Consider the following 22,094-nt stretch of genomic DNA (forward strand, 5'->3'; position numbering starts at 1 on the left):
TTTTCATACGACTCATACACGGGATCTCCGAATTAAATTGACCCCAAGATATAAAAGTCTGTGTAAGATTGGGCAGGAAAATCAAATCAAATCATACTTTTCAGTGATTGCTGTAGACCAAGGAACTATATACAGGAACGCCCAACTCAGATATACGCATATTATGTACTGTACACTGTGGGAGGAATGTAAACAAACCCAGTGCCCCCACAGAAGTTGAAGGGAAAGGACTAAAGCTCTGATGTGATATCACAGTCCAACAAAAAAACAAGTTAATATATCAAGTTAGAGCGAATACATATGATTTTTGGCTTTCTGGTCAATATGGAAAATTCAAAAGCAATAAATTTTTATTCCACCCCTGGGGCCTTTTTCTCTTAAAAATGATGCGTTGCCCCTAAATTCTTTGTTTTGATCTCCTCCCACTGCAGTACACGGATTGGACGCATCAGATATGGCGGTTCCTGGAATCCTGGTCTATATATTTCTTAAGGGATCCATTCGATCCATCTTTCAAAATAATCAATTAAATATTCTGGTTATAGGAAACTATTATGGGAATTAACAAAATTTTGAAAATTAAATGCATCTATTCTTGTTCGCAAATACCGCCCAATCAGAACTGGTTTCAATATGTACGCAGAGAATACGCAACAGCAATAAACTTTTCTTTCCTTATTACCATGGCTTGAGTATAAAAGAAAAAGATATTTCAACTTTCTTCATAAATTATAATTAACAAAGTATTTATGTTTGTGTTGTGACTGAACCCCCCCCCTCCCTCTTGTTCATTTAATGACTTTAAATACTTTTTTTGTAGGCCTAGACATATACATTTTAAAATGCTATGTGTCTGTTTCTTTCTCCAGTTTAAAATGAGTAATTGGCAAATTGCTGCTCGAATTTTGTGCGAGATTGTGCACATTTTCATTTGCAGTGTGCCATCACGGATCAGGTTGCAAAATAGAGTTTTAGGCAAGTAATCAGTTCCTTTGTAAGCATTACGATTATTTGCAAAAAAAGTGCAATCTCATAGGTAACTAATTCAAACAGTTTGCACCTCCTTTAATGAAAATTTGTTCCGCAAAATTGCGTAGAACAAAATAACGCAAAAGCGGCGCAATTTTTTGCGAATGAAAACGCTACTCTAAACTGAAAACACTTTCTGGAAACGCTGTATTCATTTCATAGCCTTGTTCAGTTTAAGACATCTGTTGTTTATGTGCTCATCATTCTTTCACTTATTTTAATAATAATGCATAATTAGGATTAACAATTTTATTAAATCTATAACCCCCCCCCCCCCTCCCAATATATATAATATAAATCTCAACACTGTTCGACTAGTTTCATAAATTCATTAATTATTACAGGCCCTGCCCGCTGGGCATATGGTCACTATCATGTCAAACCTGAATAGTTATTGTCTTATCGGCACAATGGTCTGCAGGGAGCTAGGATTCCTCTAAGGCGGGTTCAGCCAGCTCGGAGCTGCAAAGTTTATCACAGAGTTCGGGAACATTTCCCTTCTTTCCCACGGTATCAATCCCATTCTCACCCCGCCGTTCAACAACAATAGGTTTGTCAACCGCTTCCCGGGCTTTAACCGCGTTTTCGCGGGCTTTTTCTGAATTTTCCCGTGCTATTTCAAATTCGAGGATTTTCTCCTTGCTCCAAGTTTGTCGATCAGCTGTGAGCTCGTCATAACATGTATCGCAGACCCGGACTGGCTGGTACAGCTGCTCGGCAGGAATAGGAACACTCTGCTCAGAACACTCAGAGCAAAATAATCTTCCGCAGGATCTGAAAAGACAAAAATTGGATCAAACCCAAAAATGAAAAGTTCAAGAGATCTATAATGTAGGAAGGGCCGCATTTTTTTTCATAATGTTGCTCACAAGTTTTTACACACTAAAAATGGTTTAAAACCTTTTAATCTATAGCTCAATCAAGGATGAATGAGATATCTTTCGTTTTCTCTCAAGAAATAATCTCATTTTAAATTGTGGCTTCTCTATAAAATTGACTGGCGAATTTATACAACAGAGGAAATTAAGGAAATTGTTAAAATTTGTACGTGACATTCTATGGGAGGCGACTTAAATGGTGTTTGAACTCTAACCTACAATGGTGTTTACGTCTACCAAACCAGAACTGTGTACTGCAGCCCATACAAGCACTGGCCTGAACATAAACAAACCTTTTTACAACACTTAATTTTACAAAAATTTAACTAATTTATTCATTTCATCCATTATCTATATATAAATTTAGCTTGTCTGTCTGTCTGTTTGTTTGTTTGTATCCAATAAACGTCAAAACGGCTGAACCGATCGGGCCCAAATTGATCCAGCATGTCACAAAGAACAGAAAAAAGTAATATTTTGAATGGAAATCAAGCGCCAAGAAAATTCAAATATGAAAAAAAATTTTACTGCAATTTTTTGATTTATTATGTCAAGAATGTTTTTATATTTATAGGATGTCATGGGTGGGGGGGGGTTATTTACTNGGGGGGGGGGATATTTACCGCGTGATCAGGAACCCATAGTGTAGGCCTAGTTTCCCCCTCATCAATAGCTTCCCAGCTTACTTCACTGGTAGCAGACTCTACTCCAGATCTAGAATATCAGGGATACAACTTGGAATTATATTTCTTGTATCATCTTATTCTTTCATTTCTTTTTCGGATCCGGTCCATGTCCTATTCTGTTCTATTCTTTCCTATTGGAATAAATATACTATATCGTACTTATCATATTTGTAACCTGTTGTCTATCTATCATCTATCTATCTATATATGTTATCTTGATTACATTTGCAGTCAGTCCTGAAGACTACCTGTATCATTAGACTCGTATATAGACAGTTACAGATATACTCTGAATGCAATTGGTTGTGTTAATCATTAATCGGTAGAGAAACAGAGGACTTTAATTTTAAGTTAGAGATTGCTTAGAGAACACTTTGAGTTTTGGCATTGTTACACTACTCTGTCCTGTCCTGTCCAGTATAGTCCAGTCCAGTCCCGTCCTGTCCAGTATAGTCCCAGTCCCAGTCCTGTCCAGTATAGTCCAGTCCCGTCCTGCCCAGTCCAGAGCCGTCCTGTCCAATATAGTCCCAGTCCCAGTCCCAGTCCTGTGCAGTCCAGTGCAGAAGCAGTGCAGTGCAGTGCCCGTCATGTTCTATTCTATACCTGCTATCCTGTAATTCATCCGTAGAAGGTTGAACTGGAACAAGTCCAGCTTGTGTTAACGCCATTCTATAAATAAGATTACTATTAGTCAAAATCAAATCATGCTGTCAGGGATTCCTACAATCCACCCTCCAAACTTAAGGTGAATTCAAGAGTGAGGTGAGGTCTTATAGTATACTAGCTGAAGGGACGTTGCCCGTGGAAAAATAATTGATAATCAAATTTCCAACTTTTTTTAGCCTTTAACACATTATATAGAATAAGGTTACAGTTATGAATCAGACGCGCCACACACAAATTTACGTCTACATTCTCTTTAAGGAGGTCGTCTATCACAAATATATTGTGATGATTTTTTTAGACCAGACCCTGGTTTTAAAATCCCCCAAAAATAATATATCTTTCTAATTCTGGCGACACCTTGAATACTATTTTATATTTACCTTGACATGTATAGATCCCGCTTCAGAGAGGATAATTCTACTTGGTGCTGAGAGAATATCACAACCATACGCTTCTGAACCTAATCAATCAATCAATCAATCAAATCTTCACTCAATCAACTAATCAATCAATCAATAAATAAATCAATTCTCAAATCTTCAATCCATCAACTAATTACTAAACCAATCAAAATAACCTGTTCTTTAGTATCAACGAAAATAATGTGTGTACACGATGTCCAACTAACAGCTGTAAAACCACATATAGCGGATATGACGAAAGTCAGAAGTTGAGTGCAGCTGATGTGCGTAGGTCGAAAGATACACCACCCTTTTTTGTAAATTTTCCTTTAACGTGGTTGATTCCCTTGATAAACCTCGAAACACGCGGCATAATGTATAGATAAGCGCATCTAACACGCGGCATACATGTACAGATCAGGGCATCTAACACGCGGCATAATGTATGGATCAGCGCATCTAACACGCGGCATACATGTATAGATCAGCGCATCTAACACGCGGCATACATGTATAGATCAGCGCATCTAACACGCGGCATAATGTATAGATCAGCGCATCTAACACGCGGCATAATGTATAGATCAGCGCATCTAACACGCGGCATAATGTATAAATCTGCGCATCTAAAGGTTAATCACCCACCTCATCTTGTGCAACAGCTAGACCGTCCGAGTCTAGGGATGTATTGAAGACTGGTGGGGAGGGAAGGGGCTCCCCCACTAGGGTATCAGTCGAACTCTCTACAAAAAATATCAGATGTATAAAGGGAATAAAAATGGATGGAAATCTTTATAGAAAAATAAATTAGAATAGTGTCTAGATGAAAAGCTATTCCGATTGAAAAATCTAGTTTGCAAGATAAAAATATTTAGCTCTTGGCCTGGGGTTCCGTTGTTCAAATAAAATACAGTGGTAGGCGATTATATCAGTACAATAAAGACGACTTTCGATTCAATTTTGATTTATATCAAGATGTTAAACATGAATTAGAAGTCAAGACAATCAGTCAATTTAAAACAGCTTCTTTTTGATTAATTGTAAACTTATAGTTCTAAAACAGCTTGTATTGTATTTATATAATCGCCTACTACTCTAGGAGAAATGCAAATGTCCTTTTAAGGGCCAATATAAATGATTTATGATCTAAAATAACAAAATATACATTAGAAAATGTCTGAACTGGATTGGATGTGATCTAAAATAACAAAATATACATTAGAAAATGTCTGAACTGGATTGGATGTGATCTAAAATAACAAAATATACATTAGTAAAAAATGAAAATATTTTCGTCCTCCTTGGTTAGACAAAAGTTTACAATTGTGAAGTAAGTCCAATTTTAGGTTTGAACCAGAGATATGAGGGTCCAGAGCAGGGAGTAAGGAATAGAAGATAACTGACCCGGTTCGCCCTACCATATGATTATACATGCTTTGCAGACGGTACTTCATTTGTATAAGAAATATTTGTCTGATGTACAATTACCGTGTATACAATAACCTATTCTGAATGTTTCTTATACAAATGGAGTACCCGTCTTCAAAGCATGTACAATTATATGGTAGGGCGAACCGCGTCAGTTGTATCTCCTTTCTATTCCTTACTCCTTGGTCCCGAGATATATTGAAGGCTAGAATTTGCGATATTTTCTACGGCAGGTTTCATTGTGTACAAGACCGATAAACAAACGTCTGTATTTAGGGATATTTAAGGATCCATTAGATACGAAATACAAAACTTTCAAAAATAGGCTCAATTCGTAAATTTTTTTTTATGTTAAAAAGAGGATTTCTTGATAAACTTTAAAATTTAAACCCTGAATGGGTATTTAATGCAACAAGTGGCCGTTAGATGGCAGTCAAAACCTTCCGTTGAAATATAGCATGTCGTGCCGGAACAACTTTAGGACTGCTTATTCTAGTTCATGAGAGCCTATTATAGTCTGTGGTTTGAACAAGAAGAGTTAAACTGACCTATGTGAGATTTCCTGTCAAGTTTATGCGGATATGGAGGAGGGGGAGGAGGAGGAGGATGATGACCATTCCTTCCTTCCTCTCCAACCCGTCCCTCTTCTTCTTCTCCTCCTCCCCCACCTTCTCTACCCTCACCGTTCTCCCAGTCCTCCTGATCAAGAAATAGGTTTTAACATTTTTTAATCATGAAAATATTTAATTTTTGCCCCCCCCCCCCCCTCCTTCTAAGAGAGGACAACTACCGTGATAGTAACCAGGTTAGGTTAAGATAGAAAGAAAGTCACAGAAGGATGTTCTTTTTCAGAACGAGGGGGGGGGGTGTACAGTACGCACATAAAATAAAAACTCACCCAAATTCATCTTCAATTCAATTCTAAATCCCCACGGCCCACATGTAAATATTGTCCTATAAAATAATTCCTCTCCCCCCCCCATTCCCCTTCCTATTGAGAGGTCAAAAAGTGTGTTTTTAATAAAGAATATTGTCATATAATCTTGGGGAAACCGGAAAAAACTTCAATTTTTGGGAGAATTATTAAAAACTATGAAGTAAATTTTTATTTAATTTAAGTTTCCTTAGGATGTAAGTGTAATTTCAAATGACCCTTTATAAAAAGATTGCAATGCCCGATTCACAAAGGTACCCTTAAAAGCTTTGTCTGATCAAGTATGAATTTGATATCCATGTTTATTATTTCAAAAACTGATTATTTTCAATTGCGGAATCTCTGCAAAAGTGACTTGCGCATTTCTACAAATATAAATTATCACTCTGAATTAAATAGTTTTAAATCAAGACAAATGACCATATTTTCCAAATTAAATTAAATTAAATTAAATTAAATTAAATTTAAATAAATTCAAATTATTCGGGATTTCCCATGGACTCCTTGATCTGATAAAGATTTAAAGGACCTACTGTTGTGAAGTCCACCTACCCTATTATCCGAAGAATCTCCACTGCTCTCTCTACTCCTCTCCTTGTTTAAAGAGGGTGGGATGGTAGAACTACAATCTGGCGAGGGAGGGAGGGTTGTTGTTCCTCCCTCTCCACATCCCTCCCCGATATAAAGATCTGTCCAAACTAATAAATCTCTCACCTAAAGCAATATTTAATTGACAGGACAACATTCAGTAAAATGTGAAATATAAAGACAAATTTAAGCAATCCTAGGGTGTATGTATATTTTACAGAATGATTTTTGATGGTTTAGGGGAAATTTTTTTAAAATTAACACCAAAATTCATTTATTTGCCTAATTCAACGAAAAAAAACTTTAAATCTTTTTGGCGTTATAATATATGTAGTTTCTGGGGAAAAAATTATTTTCAAAATAGGGATGGGGAAAAAACATTTGTAGAAAACTTATTTATCAAAATTATTATTTTTTTTTATCAAAATAATTAAACGTTACCTCACATTTGGGCCACAGGACTTCATCCTTTCGGACAAATAGAAAATTTCTGAACTGAATTGGATGTGATCTAAAATAACAAAATATACATTAGAAAATGTCTGAACTGAGGATGTGATCTAAAATAACAAAATACACTTTAGAAAATGTGATTTAAAAAGAGTGTTTAAAGGAAGTGAGCTGATAGTTGAGCTGAGAGTGCAGTATTGAAGAGAATATTTTTAGAAATCAATTGAAACCTGCACGATGTTTGTACTATGTATAATTGCTAAGTCAGATCGCCAAATCGAGATTTAAATCCTTTACACACCATACGAAAGTCTATGATTTCTAAACGTCTCAAATGAACAAAAATTCTCTACAATACTGCACTCTCACCTCAACTACCACGTCTAGCCAGACACTCTCTTTAAGAGAAAACTATTTTCATGATTTACTAAGGGGAAGGGAAATGCTTTAGGCAAAAAATAAAATAGAAAATTGGGGAAATCTAGCAATGTAAATTTTTTTTTCCCAAAATTTATTGGTGTTCCCCTTAAATCAGTGTTTCGGATCCGGATCCGGTCGGATCCGTATCATTTGGTCGGATCCGGATCCGTATCAGGAAACGCTGATATGGATCCGGATAGCGCCAAAAACTAACCAAAACCATGGAATAAATAAATCAAAATGGTTCGTAAATGTATTATTTACATGACGAAATTTTTTCAAAATTATCTTTAATAATTTAATGTTTACATTTATATAATAGTAATGACGACATTTTTAACTTTAGGATTACTATAGTTTATAAATTATAACATTGCATAACATTTAATAGGGAAAATCCGATTCACAGAATCAAAAGTTACCTCGGATCCGGATCCGGATCCGTATCAGGATCCGGATCCGGATCCATCATCACGGATGCGGATCCGCGGATCCGGATCCGAAACACTGCCTTAAATAATTTATAAAAAAATTTACGAATATAATCCGTAGACAAAACATGCTAAACCCCTTAATCAAAATCAAAATGGAGGCACAGCCTATAAATTACATTCAATAAAATCTGAAGGCAGACTATCCGCCAGTGCAGGGCTAAAACTTATGGAAATTAAGAATTTCTTGGGTCGGAGAGATGTTTTTTAGTTTTTATCACTCACCTAAGGAACGACCAGATGGACCGCGTTCTTTCTCTAATCTTAAGTCGTCTTCTTTCATTCAAAGAATTGGCCAGGAACGTTCCTACAGATACAAGTTGAATTTTAATACAAACAATACTTTAATTTTAACAAGCATTTGTCACGTTAAATCCATCATTTCTAATAGAACTTGTATCCTTCTTCACTTCTTATTCTGCTATTTACTTTATCTTTAGTATTTTCCGATAATTAAATTCAATAATTAAATCCTCTTCTTCATTACTATTTCTAACTCTTCTTTTACCTTTAATTTAATCACACCTTTAGCAACCCAAAGCTGAACACTTTAGAATTTTGGATTTCGAGATCAATGCTATTACATGATCTTCTCTTTTTATTAATTTAAAGATTAATTTAATCTTATGTTTGAATTAACAAAAGTGTATATAACTCAACCACTCGAGTGGGTTTTGGAGAAACTTGAACAGCCAATCAGAGAAACCAGGAGATTTGAAATTTTGCGCGCTATTTAATGAGTTAACTCTCATTGCATTGGTCGGAAACTGGCAAGGAGAAAAATGAAAAGAGCGGATTCAAAAGTAAATTAGAAGTGTCCACATTGGATATTCACTATTAAGATTTAGTTTTCGGCTCAACCCATATNATATTTGAGTATGTGTGCTGAACTATTTTGAAGAGGAAGGTTAGATTGAACTGGAAACTGACCGGAAACTGGAGTAACAGCTGGTGTACACAATCCAACCACTAGATAGATAGATTATTAGATAGATAGACAGGGGTGTATATTTTTTAGAATTACCCTCCCCCCTGGGGAAATGATTTTTGATTATTTGGAAAAAAATAAAATGCTGGACATTAAAAGGCAAGTATTTTCAATCCTGTTTGATAATTTTGGATCAATTTTTTTTTTATTTTTAACTATAAATAATTTCTTTTCCCCAATTCAGTGAATAAAACCCTAAAATGACTTTAACAACTTTTAGGGAAAAGAAAATTATTTTTCGAGAAAACTTACTCCCTAGATTCTAGATAGGAGATAGATACATGGATACATAGATATATAGATAGATAGATAGATAGGTAGATAGATAGATAGACAAATAGATAGATAGATAGATAGATAAATAGATAGATAGATAGATAGATAGATAGATAGACAGATAGACAAATATAAAGAAAAGTGGTCAGATGGATCAGAATGTTTTAATGAGATCTTTATACCTGAAAACTGTAAAAATAAGATTAAAAAGAAAACTAGCTGAAGTGCCTGGAATTGCCTGTGGAATTTAAGAAAACTCTGACTTTTTCGAAATCTAGCCATTTGGCCAGCTATATATAACATAATAATAATAATAATCAATGTCAATCCTTAAATATACAAATATATATATATGAGCGAAGAGCTTTATATAAATATATAAATTACCTGAAGGAAGATGGGAGACCGCTCGTTAGGATCTGAAGTACCCAAACCCTGACCACATCTAAGCACGGTAAACGTCAGAGATGTACAAAGTACAATGTACAATGTACAGTGTACAATGTACAATGTACAATGTACAGTGTACAGTGTACAGTGTACAGTGTATTTTTATTTCGATTTTTTTGTTGTTCGTTAAATGTTACCTGTCCGCCATTTTATGTCCAAAATCTAACCATTCCTTCTCTACTAGCACCTGGAACCCTTCCATAGTCCTGAAATAAATAAATTAATTAACTCACAGCAGTTAATTAGTTAACTTTAACTGGATTTTTAGCTTTATCTAAGACCATTAGTCATTAGTCATTCACTCTATTCTATACGTCATTAACTATATGAATAAATTTAGACTTTTTACGTCTAACTTAGCCCCTTAATCTATTAAAGCCGAAGAGTTCAGCAAAATATCTAAAATGTTTCGGTTTCAACGAAGTCATATAAATTTTTAAGTCAAAACCTTAAACCTAAATTATCAAATTTTGAATGAAATATCTATACTATCGTTTTGCCTTTACTTTCTTTCAGAGGCAAAATTTAAAGTATCAAATGTTTTTTATATCTTTTAATCTACATTTGCCTTTCTTCAAATATGTCAAATTTAGACCCTGGCAGAAGATATATGCAAAAAAAGACCCCAAAAACGATGCAAAAACGATGCAAAAAACAAACCTGTTATAACGATCTGGATCGTTCTTTCTATTTTGATCTTTTTATGATAAAGATATCGTAAAGTTTAATAAAAGCAAACTTTAACATAAAACAGAGTTAAAACCTTGAAAGTTTTATTTAATATTTTTCTTCTAAAAATTATCCAAAAGGGTTAACAACACTACCTATAGTAAGGATCTAGGATTAGCTGAGCTAATGAAGCGAACACTACCTATAGTAAGGATCTAGGATTAGCTGAGCTAGTGAAGCTATCTGTGGTGTTCTATCCCACCCATCAGAGCAGTGAACTATTACAGATCTCCCTTCAACCTAGAGATAGAAAGATAAATACGAGTAAACCTTCCCATATTCAGAGGTCCAATGATAATGAAAAGATAGATGAAAGGATAGAATTAGTAAAGATCATTGGAATGGTCGATTACTTATGGAATGATTTACTATTTAATTCTTTGTTAAATTGTTTTTAAGTGCAAATATAAAACATAGAAAATCAACAAAGATTAGTTTTTTTTCTGAAACTAACAAAGAGGACAATTCCCGATTTACAACGGTACACTAACAAGTTTTGTCTGATCAAGTATGAATTAGATGTCAATATTTTTGTTTCCTTAAACTGTTTATTTTCATTTGCGATTTCTCCTGCGAAAGTGACTTGCCCATTTCTTGTTTTTAAGATGCAATGGAGACTCATAGATAAATAAGATCAGATTAAGGTTTCTAGGATACCAATGTAAATCGGGCATTGCCATCTTTGCTTTGAGGGTCACTTGTAAACACGCGAACAGTACCTTTTCGAAGGTTAAAGATTGAAGATATAAAGAATAGGAAAATTAAGAGGTTTTAATACAATGATAATCTCAACATATCACACTGTCAGTAAGTACAATAGAACAGAACATAAAAGCACAGTGTTTTTTAAGAGAGCAAAAAAAGTTAAACTTAATATTGCGGAGCAAATTCAACTTGTTCCTGGCAAGCACATTTTTGGAATGGGCTGTTCGGTGCTTGTTGCCGTTTGGTGCAAGTTGTTGTGACTTGCGAGTTGCGGGTTTCTTAAAACACAAATAATGAGAAAAATGTGTAACCAGACGTTCTTAAATGTACAGACCTCAGCTTTGGAAGGAGACTCAGGAGACTTTATAATGAACAAGGTGATACATGCAGAAAGGTCTGGGAAAAGAAATTAATGGAATAACTTTAACAGAAAAAAGTTACAAAGCATGTAAAAGGTGTCTCCAGTAGTGCAGGGTGTGCACTAAAAAAACATGATTTGACGGAAACTTGTCTCCAATCATCCTTATGTATGAGAACCAGGAACAAGTTAAATTTACTCAGCAATATCAAGTTAAACTTTTTTACTCTTAAGGAACACCGACCGTGGCAATACAGAGCAATACAGTAGTCATCAGTACAGTACAACACCGTGACAGTACAGAGCAATACAGTGTCTTCAGTACAGTACAACACCGTGACAGTACAGAGCAATACAGTGTCTTCAGAACAGTACAACACCGTGACAGTACAGAGCAATACAGAAGTCTTCAGTACAGTACACTGTCTATCCACCCCTTCCTGTAATCCTCTGTCTCATTACGGAGTGTATTGTGCAGTCCAATGTAGTACCTGCAAGGCAGTAGCACATCTAACAGCAGCTTTTAGTAGTCCAGAAATATGGTGAAGCCATTTTGTAGCATCAATACCCTAAATATCGGAATAAAGCAGTGCTGAGGATCCATTTAATTTTGATCCGGATCCAGGTCAGGAACATTTCTTTAAAATTCACTGATTTTTTTTTAACAGAATAAGAATTTTTAAATGATTTTTTTTTTCGTTTTTTTATGCTAAAACTTAATGATGATAATGATAGCAATGATACCGTTAGAAATAATAATGATAGAAAAAAAACGATATCAATGATACCAATAGCATTAAAACCAATCATAGCGATAACGATAATTGAAAAATAAAAGACATGATGGATAAATAAACCAAAAAATTAGAGATTGGAAGCTCAATTATTTTAGAGAAAAGATAAAATGATTCCATGAATAAAATGAATGCATGAATGCATGAATGAATGAATGAATGAATAAATAAATTGAATGTATGAATGAATAATGAATGCCCACCTGAAACCATGAAGTCTGATCTGAAGATGAATGGCAAAGTACTCTTAGCGCGACAAAACTTTTTCTAGAATTTTTAACAGTTTAAGATTTAAAAAAAAGTTCTAGCAAAAAATTCTCATAAACTTTATCAGTTGCTAATATTATATAATATGCAGGGTGGTTACTGGTTACCCACAAAGGATGAGATTGTAGAGACGACTTAAAACTCTAAAGATATGACGCACCCAAGGTTAAATTAAGCACTTAATTTAGTACTTTACTGGCTTAATAAATTATTTGAAAAAGAGAGAAGCAAGTTTACAGTTGCAGGGAATCATGAATATAAGAAAACAAATTCAGTTCAGTCGTCTCTGAAATCTCATCCTTTGTGGGTAACCCTGTATTTGAGCGGGAAATATTTCTGAGAACACAAGTGAGGGGAGGGGTCGGAGCATTCAATATACAAACTTGAACATTTATTTTTACCTGATGCTATGAATGTTTGCCAGGTTCATGAACAGGATCTCAGCGTTATTATAATACTCCTGGCACTCCACCCCTCCGCCACGAGCTCTATTACCAACTGCCGCGGCGTAGGAACGTGCATCCATAATTAGAACTTTCTTAACATCACTCCGCCCCGCCACTTCGGCGGAGAGATCCTTTAAGGACGGTATTTCACCGTTTTGTAGGGATAAACTTGACGCACTGGATGCGTCCCAATTGGAACTGGATTCGGAGAGGGTACGTTGGCGTCCGCTATCGTACGCAGATGCATCAGCAATAGCGCGGACCAGTTCTTCGTCTTCGGATGAGCGCCAGCCAAGCCATCCAACCTTTTTAATCAATCAATCATTGAACCAATTGCTGTAAGAATGGAATGGAGGGGGGGGGGACAAAAAATTCTTTGACTGCTTCCCCATTTATCTTGATTAACTTACCTCTGGTTGGCTACAGCGGGCCAGTACAGCTCCGTTAGCAGAGTTCCGCCAGACTACCGCCGGAATACGGCGGGAGGAACGGAACTGTCCAACTTTCTCCAACATAGCGTCAGATATACATGCGGGGAGCAGTAGTTCCTGAATACAAATACTTTATTCTTACATTTTGGTGTGTACAGTCTCAAAGAGTTTAGTGTTTCGTCTCAAATATTTTAGTGTTTAAAGTCTTTAAGAGTTTATCTGAACCTGAGGGTATGTTGGACAAAGTTTATGCTCCTGATTCACCATACTCACTCGCCAGGCACCTTAGAGAACGCAATGTATTTGTGTACAGTGTAGTGTCGTGTTTAGAAAAAATTCAATAAAATTTCCAAGATTTCAAAACTGTATTAATTTAAAGTTTACTTTTAATTTTTTTTTTAACTTTCCAATATCTTGATCTATAAAAAATGGAATCGTTTATTTGCAGCCAGAGTAAACATTTTACGTACTTTAAGAAGGGAAAATGTTTAGGATAAAAAAAATTAGAAAACATTTGCGAAATTCTTACACAAATGCCACATTTTGACCCTGAAAAAATATATAGACACCTTGGAAAAAGCAGTCTATTTAATGGTTTGCCTTCAGAGCTGAAAAATTTAAAATGAGATGTCCTTAATCCTGATTACTTAAATCACAGTATCCAATGGACAGACTTTTGATTTTCTTCTTGAACCGTTCTTTCTTGGATATAGTAAATAAAAATCAAAAACCGGCTTTTAAAATTAGAGAGTTCCTCCCGTTTCTGTATATTAATCTTAAATGGCGCGCAAAATTTCAAATTTATCGGCTTCATATACGCGACTCTGATTGGTTGAATTTTATACACTTTTCAGGATACAAGTACAAGATTAGGTTAGCCTCGAAATTAAGAATAAGAGAGGATCAAGCAATAATCTCGATATACGCCATTATAAAGTTTTCAGCTCAGGTTGTTTAATATGTTTATATTTGCTTTCAGGGTCAAAATTCATCAGTGTAAAAAAGGTATTTTCAATTCATAATTATAAATTTTGTTATTCTTATACTATGCCAAATATTGACCCTGGCAGAAGTTGTATGCAAAAAACCAGTGCTTAGGATACGGACCCGTTTGATTCGCAAGATTTTGGCTTCCTGGATCCGGATCCAAGGGGTAAAAATATCAACCAAAAACTGCAAAAAAAAACCTTTTTTTAACTCCTAAAACCCAAATCTAAACTTTTGAAAGAGAAAAGAGATTAAAAAAATTTCCTCATTTCTGAATGGTTCATCAAGTTTTAGGATAAAAATAAGCGAAAAAAAAATATAACAAAAATTAAAAAAAAAAAATTTTGTTAAAAAAATTCAGTAAATCTTATAGAAATGACCTGGATCCGGATCCGGATTTGGATCCATTTGTTCCAGTGCGGATCCATCAAAATTAAATGGATCCTAAGCACTGCAAAAAAAAACTATGCAAAACGATAGTTTTTGACTCGGTCTGAATTTTAAAATTTTTTAGGTTATAGATATTGCAAAGCCTAATAAAAGCAAACTTTAACATAATACAGTTTTGAAAACTTTGAAGTTCAATTAAATTATTTTCTAAAAATCGATACAAAATTATTAAGAACAGTAAATGTATTGTGAAGGCACGGGCAGCCATAATTATCTCACAAACTTGTAATTGAGAATTGAAAACCCAGTGAAACGTTTTAAAATTAAATCCATTTTCACAAAATATGTTTTACAGCGGGGATCATGAAATTGTAGAACAGATTGAAAATCGTTAGCTATGATTTCAAATAGTCAATAGATTTAAATGGATATAAAATAGATAAATAGATGCAATAATAAAAAGATGTGCGAATAATTAGATTAGTAGCTAAATTGATATAGATAATAAATAGAGAAATAGATGGATAGATGATAAATTGATAGATAGATTATAAATAGATAGATAGATGATAAATAAGATATATATAGATGATTATAAATAGATAATAATAGATAATTAGATAATAAATAGATAATATATAATAAATAGATAATATATAATAAATAGATAATAAAAATATAAATAGCTTAATAGAAAGATAGATTAAATAGTAAACTAGGTGATAAGTCAAGGTTAGATCATGTAATCAAATGCAACAAAATTCTTGAAATCGTGATATTCAAATAAATAAATTTCACAGATTTATTCGAAACAGTTTAAGTACCATATTAAAAAAAAAAAAAAAATGAAATGATGTTCTATTGAAAAGAAATTAGCTTTGTTAGTATACAATTATATATCTAAAGCATTACATAACAAAAAAGTATTGACACTTGTAAAACTTGTATGACGCGTCGACTTGAAAACATCTGTGTATTGAGTATACAAAATATGTAATATAATACAAATTTAAATATAAACCAGTTAAAAAGAGATAGATTTTTTTAAAGCTTCTGTAAAACATCCTGGACCGAATTTAAAGAATTTGACCCGCACCTCAAATATGGTTGGTTCCACGTAAAATTGTATTCAATGTTTTAAGATTTAAGCCGGCGCTCAATGAAACCGTTTTTTTTGTGGGTTTGAGACGCGGCTCAAAATCATTAAATTCTGACTCTGTTTAAAATGTTTAACTATTTAAATTTATTTTAAAGGGACTGAAGCTGTTATTTCAAGGGATCCTCAATACTACCCCGATTCATAAAGAAAAGAAAACTTAAGTCAGCAGTCTCTTTAAGAATAGAAAAGTTAAGTCAACAGTCCCTTTAAGAATAGAAAAGTTAAGTCAGCAGTCTCTTTAAGAATAGAAAATTTAAGTCAACAGTCTCTTTAAGAATAGAAAAGTTAAGTCAACAGTCCCTTTAAGAATAGAAAAGTTAAGTCAACAGTCCGTTTAAGAATAGAAAAGTTAAGTTAACAGTCCCTTTAAGAATAGAAAAGTTAAGTCAGCGGTCCCTTTAAGAATAAAAAAGTTAAGTCAGCATTCCCTTTAAGAATAGAAAAGTTAAGTCAGCATTTCATTAAGAATAGAAAAGTTAAGTCAACAGTCCGTTTAAGAATAGAAAAGTTAAGTCAGCAGTCCCTTTAAGAATAGAAAAGTTAAGTTAACAGTCCCTTTAAGAATAGAAAAGATAAGTCAGCAGTCCCTTTAAGAATAGAAAAGTTAAGTTAACAGTCCCTTTAAGAATAGAAAAGTTAAGTCAGCAGTCCCTTTAAGAATAGAAAATTTAAGTCAGCAGTCCCTTTAAGAATAGAAAATTTAAGTCAACAGTCTCTATAAGAATAGAAAAGTTAAATTAACAGTCCCTTTCAGAATAGAAAAGTTAAGTAAGCAGTCCCTTTAAGAATAGAAAAGTTAAGTCAACAGTCTCTTTAAGAATAGAAAAGTTAAGTTAACAGTCCCTTCAAGAATAGAAAAGTTAAGTTAACGGTCTCTTTAAGAATAGAAGTTTCTAGAACTTACCTTGAAGATCAAACCTAAGTCTGGCTAGTTCAGCTCTAAACCAAGATGTCTCCTCCCCAGCCCCCTCCCCCTCCTCCACACCCCCCTCCAAGCTCCACGCCAGGTGGCCGAAGGCGAATATGTCCTCGATTTTGACCGGCGGCGACATTTCGTCCAACAGCCGTTTCGTCCATTCCTCGCAGGACCCTGAGCTGCCGAACTGAATCCTAAATAACGAAAAAATGGTTTTGATATTGTAGAAATCTATCTATGTATATACTTTGCTTGTCTGTCTGTTGGTATCCAATAAACGTTAAAACGGCTGAACCGATCGGGCCCAAATTTTGTGTGGGACCTCGCATCATCCCAAGGAAGGTCTATGAATGATCAAGATTTGAAAAATTATAAAATGTATACAAGGGCAAAATGTTATAAATTGAAAAAGAAGATAAGCCTAGTTTTAGTATATATATTTTTTGCTTGTCTGTTTCTTTGTTTGTAACCCATAAATGTCAAAACGGCTGAACCGAAGGGACCATATTTTTTTTTTTTATGGAACCTCACATGACCAATGGGAAGGGTTATGGATTGTTAGAATTGAAAAGATTTGCCTTAAAGTGTTTCAAAAATTGACTAAAGAGCAACAATTTAAAGTTCAAATCGAAGGTGCTTATTTATATTGAATGTAATAAAACAAGGGTAAATATTTCCTCTAAATAATTTCCCCAATAAAGTTTTCCCCAACAATGAAAAGAAAAACTTTCATAAGGCTGAATTTAAACATAATTTAAAGTTTCTAAAACTATTTCCTCAAATTAAAGAATCAGACGTCAGTTATAAGAATCGAAGAAAAAAACAAATGTCAAGGCAGTTAGAGTCCGAATTTAATGAATTTAAGCCGCGTCTCAAATTTCCCAAAAACCGATGTCAATTGAGCGCCGGATTAAACCTTAACAAATTGAATACAATTTTAAGCGGACCCAACCATATTGGAGCCGCTGCTTTAATTTAAGCTGCGGCTCAAATTCTTTAAATTCGGCCTTAGTCTAGTCAAGGAATCAATGAATCAAGCAATCACCTGTAGTATCTACCATCTTTGCAGTATAACTGAAGAAAAAACATATCTCGGACTTCAATCTAGTAAAAAAAGGGAAAAATTATGGAAACCATAAAAACCTGAGAAATCTCGAACAAAAATTTCACAATTCTCCATCTGATTAATTCATTTTTTGATCAGTTGTCCACTTGAACAATTGTCTACCTCATTGAATACCTACATCAAAAATCATCTATCAAAACATTTGCCTCTCTAATCAATTGAAGTAGCTGATCAATTGTCTCATCAATTAAGAAGTTGATCAATTGTCTCGTCAATTAAGAAGTTGATCAATTGTCTCATCAGCTAAGAAGTTGATCAATTGTCTCGTCAATTAAGAAGTTGATCAATTGTCTCATCAGTTAAGAAGCTGTTCAATTGTCTCATCAGCTAAGAAGCTGATCAGTTGTCTCATCAATAAAGAAGCTGATCAGTTATCTCATCAATTAAGATGCTGATAAACTGTTTCATCAATTAAGATGCTGATAAACTGTTTCACTAATTAAGATGCTGATAAACTGTTGCATCAATTAAGATGCTGATCAATTGTCTCATCAAATAAGAAGCTGATCAATTGTCTTATCGATTAAGAAGCTGATCAATTGGATTATCAATTAAAATAGCTGATCATTGTCTCATCAATCAAGAAGCTGATCAATGGTCTCATCAATTAAGAAGCTGATCAATTGTCTCATCAATTAAGAAGCTGATCAATTGTCTCATCAATTAAGAAGCTGATCAATGGTCTCATCAATTAAGAAGCTGATCAATTGTCTCATCAATTAGGAAGCTGATCAATTGTCTCATTAATTTAAGTAGTTGATCAATTATCTCATCAGTTAAGCAGCTAATCAATTGTCTAATCAATTAAGTAGCTAATCAATTGTCTCATCAATTAAAGTAGCTCATTAATTGTCTAATCAATTGAGTAGCTAATTAATTGTCTCATCAATAAAGCTACGTGATCAATTGTCTCATCAATTAAGAAGCTGAACAATTGTCTCATCAATTAAGTAGCTGATCAATTGTCTCATCAATTAAGCAGCTGATTAATTATCTCATCAATTGAATTACCTGATCAATTAGTCCTAGAGGAATATTAATAAAGCCTGGAGGAACGGTTACATATAGACGGTAGTTGGACAGAGATATACATCCCTTCCTCGTCTCACCTAGGTAGACAATCAATCAATCAATCAAACAATCAATCAATCCCTGCACCAATCAGTCAATAATTCAATCATCCAATCACTTAATCAATCAAAGTTACGTTCATCAATTCGAATAAAGGCTTGATATTAAAATCATTCAACCATCCATATTTCTTGAATTAACTAAGAAATCAATTTATTTATCAATTAAATAATTCTAATCAACGTCAACGTCACAATTCACAAACACGAATTAGATAAATCAATAAAACAACTTTTTTGGCATTTTTTTACCAACTTATTAGAATCATTTAGTAACAAGTCAATCCTTAATATCGATCTAACTAAATAATCAAAGATATCTAATCAATCAATGTGAGATGTCCCTATGATTCTATCCAATACGATCCAAACTAATTGATTGATTAATATCAGGGGCAGAAATTAACCATGTTGTTGTAAGCAATTGGAAGTATGATGTCAAGTTGTAGAAAAAATTCCATACTGCAGAATGTATATTGTATACTGCAAGGGAGTGTTTATTTTTCTGTATATCATAATTTGTCTGATATAATAATAATATTACATCTTTCACACCCCAAATGCAGTGAACATTACTGAAGTGTAGTACACGAGCACACAATGATACAAAACATGTATTTTCATGCCCCCTAAATGTGCTATTAACCCAATCCCATTTGGGATCAGAAATTGAATTAAATGTATGTATTGTATACCTAAGTAGAGAATAGATTCTCCTGGTAGGGGAGGATAAAGAGGAACCAGATCCTCGCGTTCCTGTTCAATCGTATTCATCAATTACAGAATACTAGGTAAGTGCTCGGTGTTAACAGTGGAATTTAAAAAAATCGAATTTTGAAAAAAAAATGTTAAGGATTCCATAAAAAAAAATTCAGACAATTTTTTCCATCCGTTTTGACAGCTATAGCCATCATATATATATATATGAGTAAAGAGTTTTATTTTATAGAGAAGATAGCGTTGCATTCACAAATATCGTCTGCCGTCAAATACAAATAAAAAAGAATAAAATAAAAAAAAATACAATTACAGACAGATTAGAATTCATATTTACTAATTTTCTACTTTTCAAGGACAGGCAATATAAAGGGGCTGTAAGCGTAATTTTAAGAGCCCCTCCATGCAATGCTCGATTTAAAACTTAAAAACACTTGAAACCTTAATCTGATTTAAAATGTGGAAATAACCTTTAACTTTCTGACTCTTTATTTTCAAATGAAAATGGTTGAGAGTTGGTGTTTCCCGATTTTTCTGTATTCTGACAGAACATTTGTGTGCTTCAAATATTTTTTTGGAAAATTTTCCGATTTTACTGTTTTCTGTTTTGATACCAATGTTTTTGTTTGTTTATTTGCATTTGCGGTTTCTCTGCGAAAGTTTTGAGAATGGGCAGGGTTTCTAGAAGGGAGAAAGGGGGGCAGGATTTCTTGAAAAGGAAGGGAGAACGACANAGAAGAAAGGAGAAGGGGGGGGGTAATCAGTAGAAAAGACTTTTCGTCTTTATAAAAATAAATTAAGTAGTTAAATAAAAGCTCTGACATTAAGGAAGCTTATTACAAGAAATGACTCGCTAAATACTGACAAAAATACGCGTTAAACTTTAAACTTGAAAGAAAAAAGATTGTATCTACTTAAGTGAAAAAAATGCTTTGGAATACATTGAATTACGTTACTTAAGGAACTATACTCGTAATTTCAAGTGACCCTCCATAAAAATATGGCAATGTCCGATTCACAACAGTAAGCTTTGTCTGATCAAGTATGAATTATATATCAATGTTTATAATTTTGAAAACAAATTATTTTAAACCTACAAAATCAAAAATAAAATCCACATTATTGACCAGATAAAGGGGTTTAATGGTACCGTTGTAAACTGGGGATTGTCATCTTTGAATAGAAGTTCACTTGAAATTACGCTTACAGTCCCTTTAACTGGAAAAGTAAAGGGTTAACAAAAATCAAACCAATGAATCCATTTTATCGGTAAAAAAACCTATTGAGACAAAGCTTTTATGGGTACCGTTGTAAATCGGACATTAGCAACTTTGCATGGATGGTTCACAAGAAAAAACGCTTACAGTTCTTTTAGTTATTATTTTTTATTGTCAAGAATAATGGCAAATGATGAGTGATTAAAAATTAAAAGGACTGCGGACATAATTTCCATTGACCATCTATTTAAGAAGAAGCTTGGAAATTTTCCGTTAACAAACATTAATCGTTGATAAGACAAAGGTTTCAAGGGTACTGTAGTGATTCAAACATGCCTCTCTAGAATAAAAATCCCTTACAGTTTCTAATAAGATAAGTTCAAGATATTTGATGAATTCCTTTATAGGTTCCCGTATTGGGAACGCTTCAGCAGCCTGAACCATTGTGAACATTATTCAAAATAACAGCTAACAGTTGATACAGCTGGCAGTTGTCTGCTTCACTTGAATGCTGTCGGGTGGGTTGACAGATTTATATAGTCCAGGATGTTTCAAACTTCGCTGTTGAAGAACTTCACATCTGCTGTTGCGTCATGCCAACATTTTTTTTTGCAAACTGGTCGTTTAACTTTCCGCTGTAACAGATGTCTTAACTTTCCGCTGTTACCGATGTCTTAACTTTCCGCTGTAACAGATATATTAATTTTCCGCTGTTACAGATAGCTTAACTATCCGCTGTAACATATGTATTAACGCTCCGCTGTAACAGTTGTATTAACTTTCCGTTGTCACAGATAGCTTAACTTTCCGTTGTCAAAGATAGCTTAACTTTCCGTTGTCACAGATAAATTAACGTTCCGCTAAAACTTTGCTTATCTCTATTACACTCAGTTCCGAATTAGTTTCTTCATCTTGGAAAACGTCTTGCACTGGACGATTAAATATTCGACGAACTAGTCGAATTTACAGATTTACTAATCACGCCAATCCCTGAAAAATTATTATCATTATATATATCTGATATGTACCTGACCAAT

At 34.0% G+C, this 22,094-nt stretch overlaps 1 protein-coding gene across 1 annotated transcript; it reads right to left on the minus strand.

The window, feature by feature from the left end:
• Nucleotides 1–1,296: 1,296 nt before the first annotated feature.
• LOC111710534 (myotubularin-related protein 4) lies at nucleotides 1,297–22,044 on the minus strand. The gene is made up of 24 exons (XM_023484639.1): nucleotides 21,457–22,044; nucleotides 19,819–19,879; nucleotides 19,005–19,102; nucleotides 17,913–17,971; nucleotides 16,856–17,061; nucleotides 13,641–13,699; nucleotides 13,395–13,532; nucleotides 12,940–13,289; nucleotides 12,475–12,538; nucleotides 11,969–12,046; nucleotides 10,557–10,654; nucleotides 9,823–9,891; nucleotides 9,623–9,680; nucleotides 8,840–8,940; nucleotides 8,197–8,283; nucleotides 7,052–7,121; nucleotides 6,575–6,736; nucleotides 5,637–5,787; nucleotides 4,306–4,403; nucleotides 3,640–3,719; nucleotides 3,197–3,262; nucleotides 2,531–2,621; nucleotides 2,123–2,184; nucleotides 1,297–1,803 (listed from the first exon to the last, which is right to left on the minus strand). Exons 1-24 carry the CDS (start codon nucleotides 21,508–21,510, stop codon nucleotides 1,455–1,457), a joined length of 2,709 nt encoding a protein of 902 aa, XP_023340407.1. The 5' UTR covers nucleotides 21,511–22,044; the 3' UTR covers nucleotides 1,297–1,454.
• Between the last annotated feature and the right edge of the window lie 50 nt (nucleotides 22,045–22,094).

Source organism: Eurytemora carolleeae, unplaced genomic scaffold, assembly GCF_000591075.1.
Source record: "Eurytemora carolleeae unplaced genomic scaffold, Eaff_2.0 scaffold1064, whole genome shotgun sequence".
Classification (NCBI taxonomy): domain Eukaryota; kingdom Metazoa; phylum Arthropoda; class Copepoda; order Calanoida; family Temoridae; genus Eurytemora; species Eurytemora carolleeae.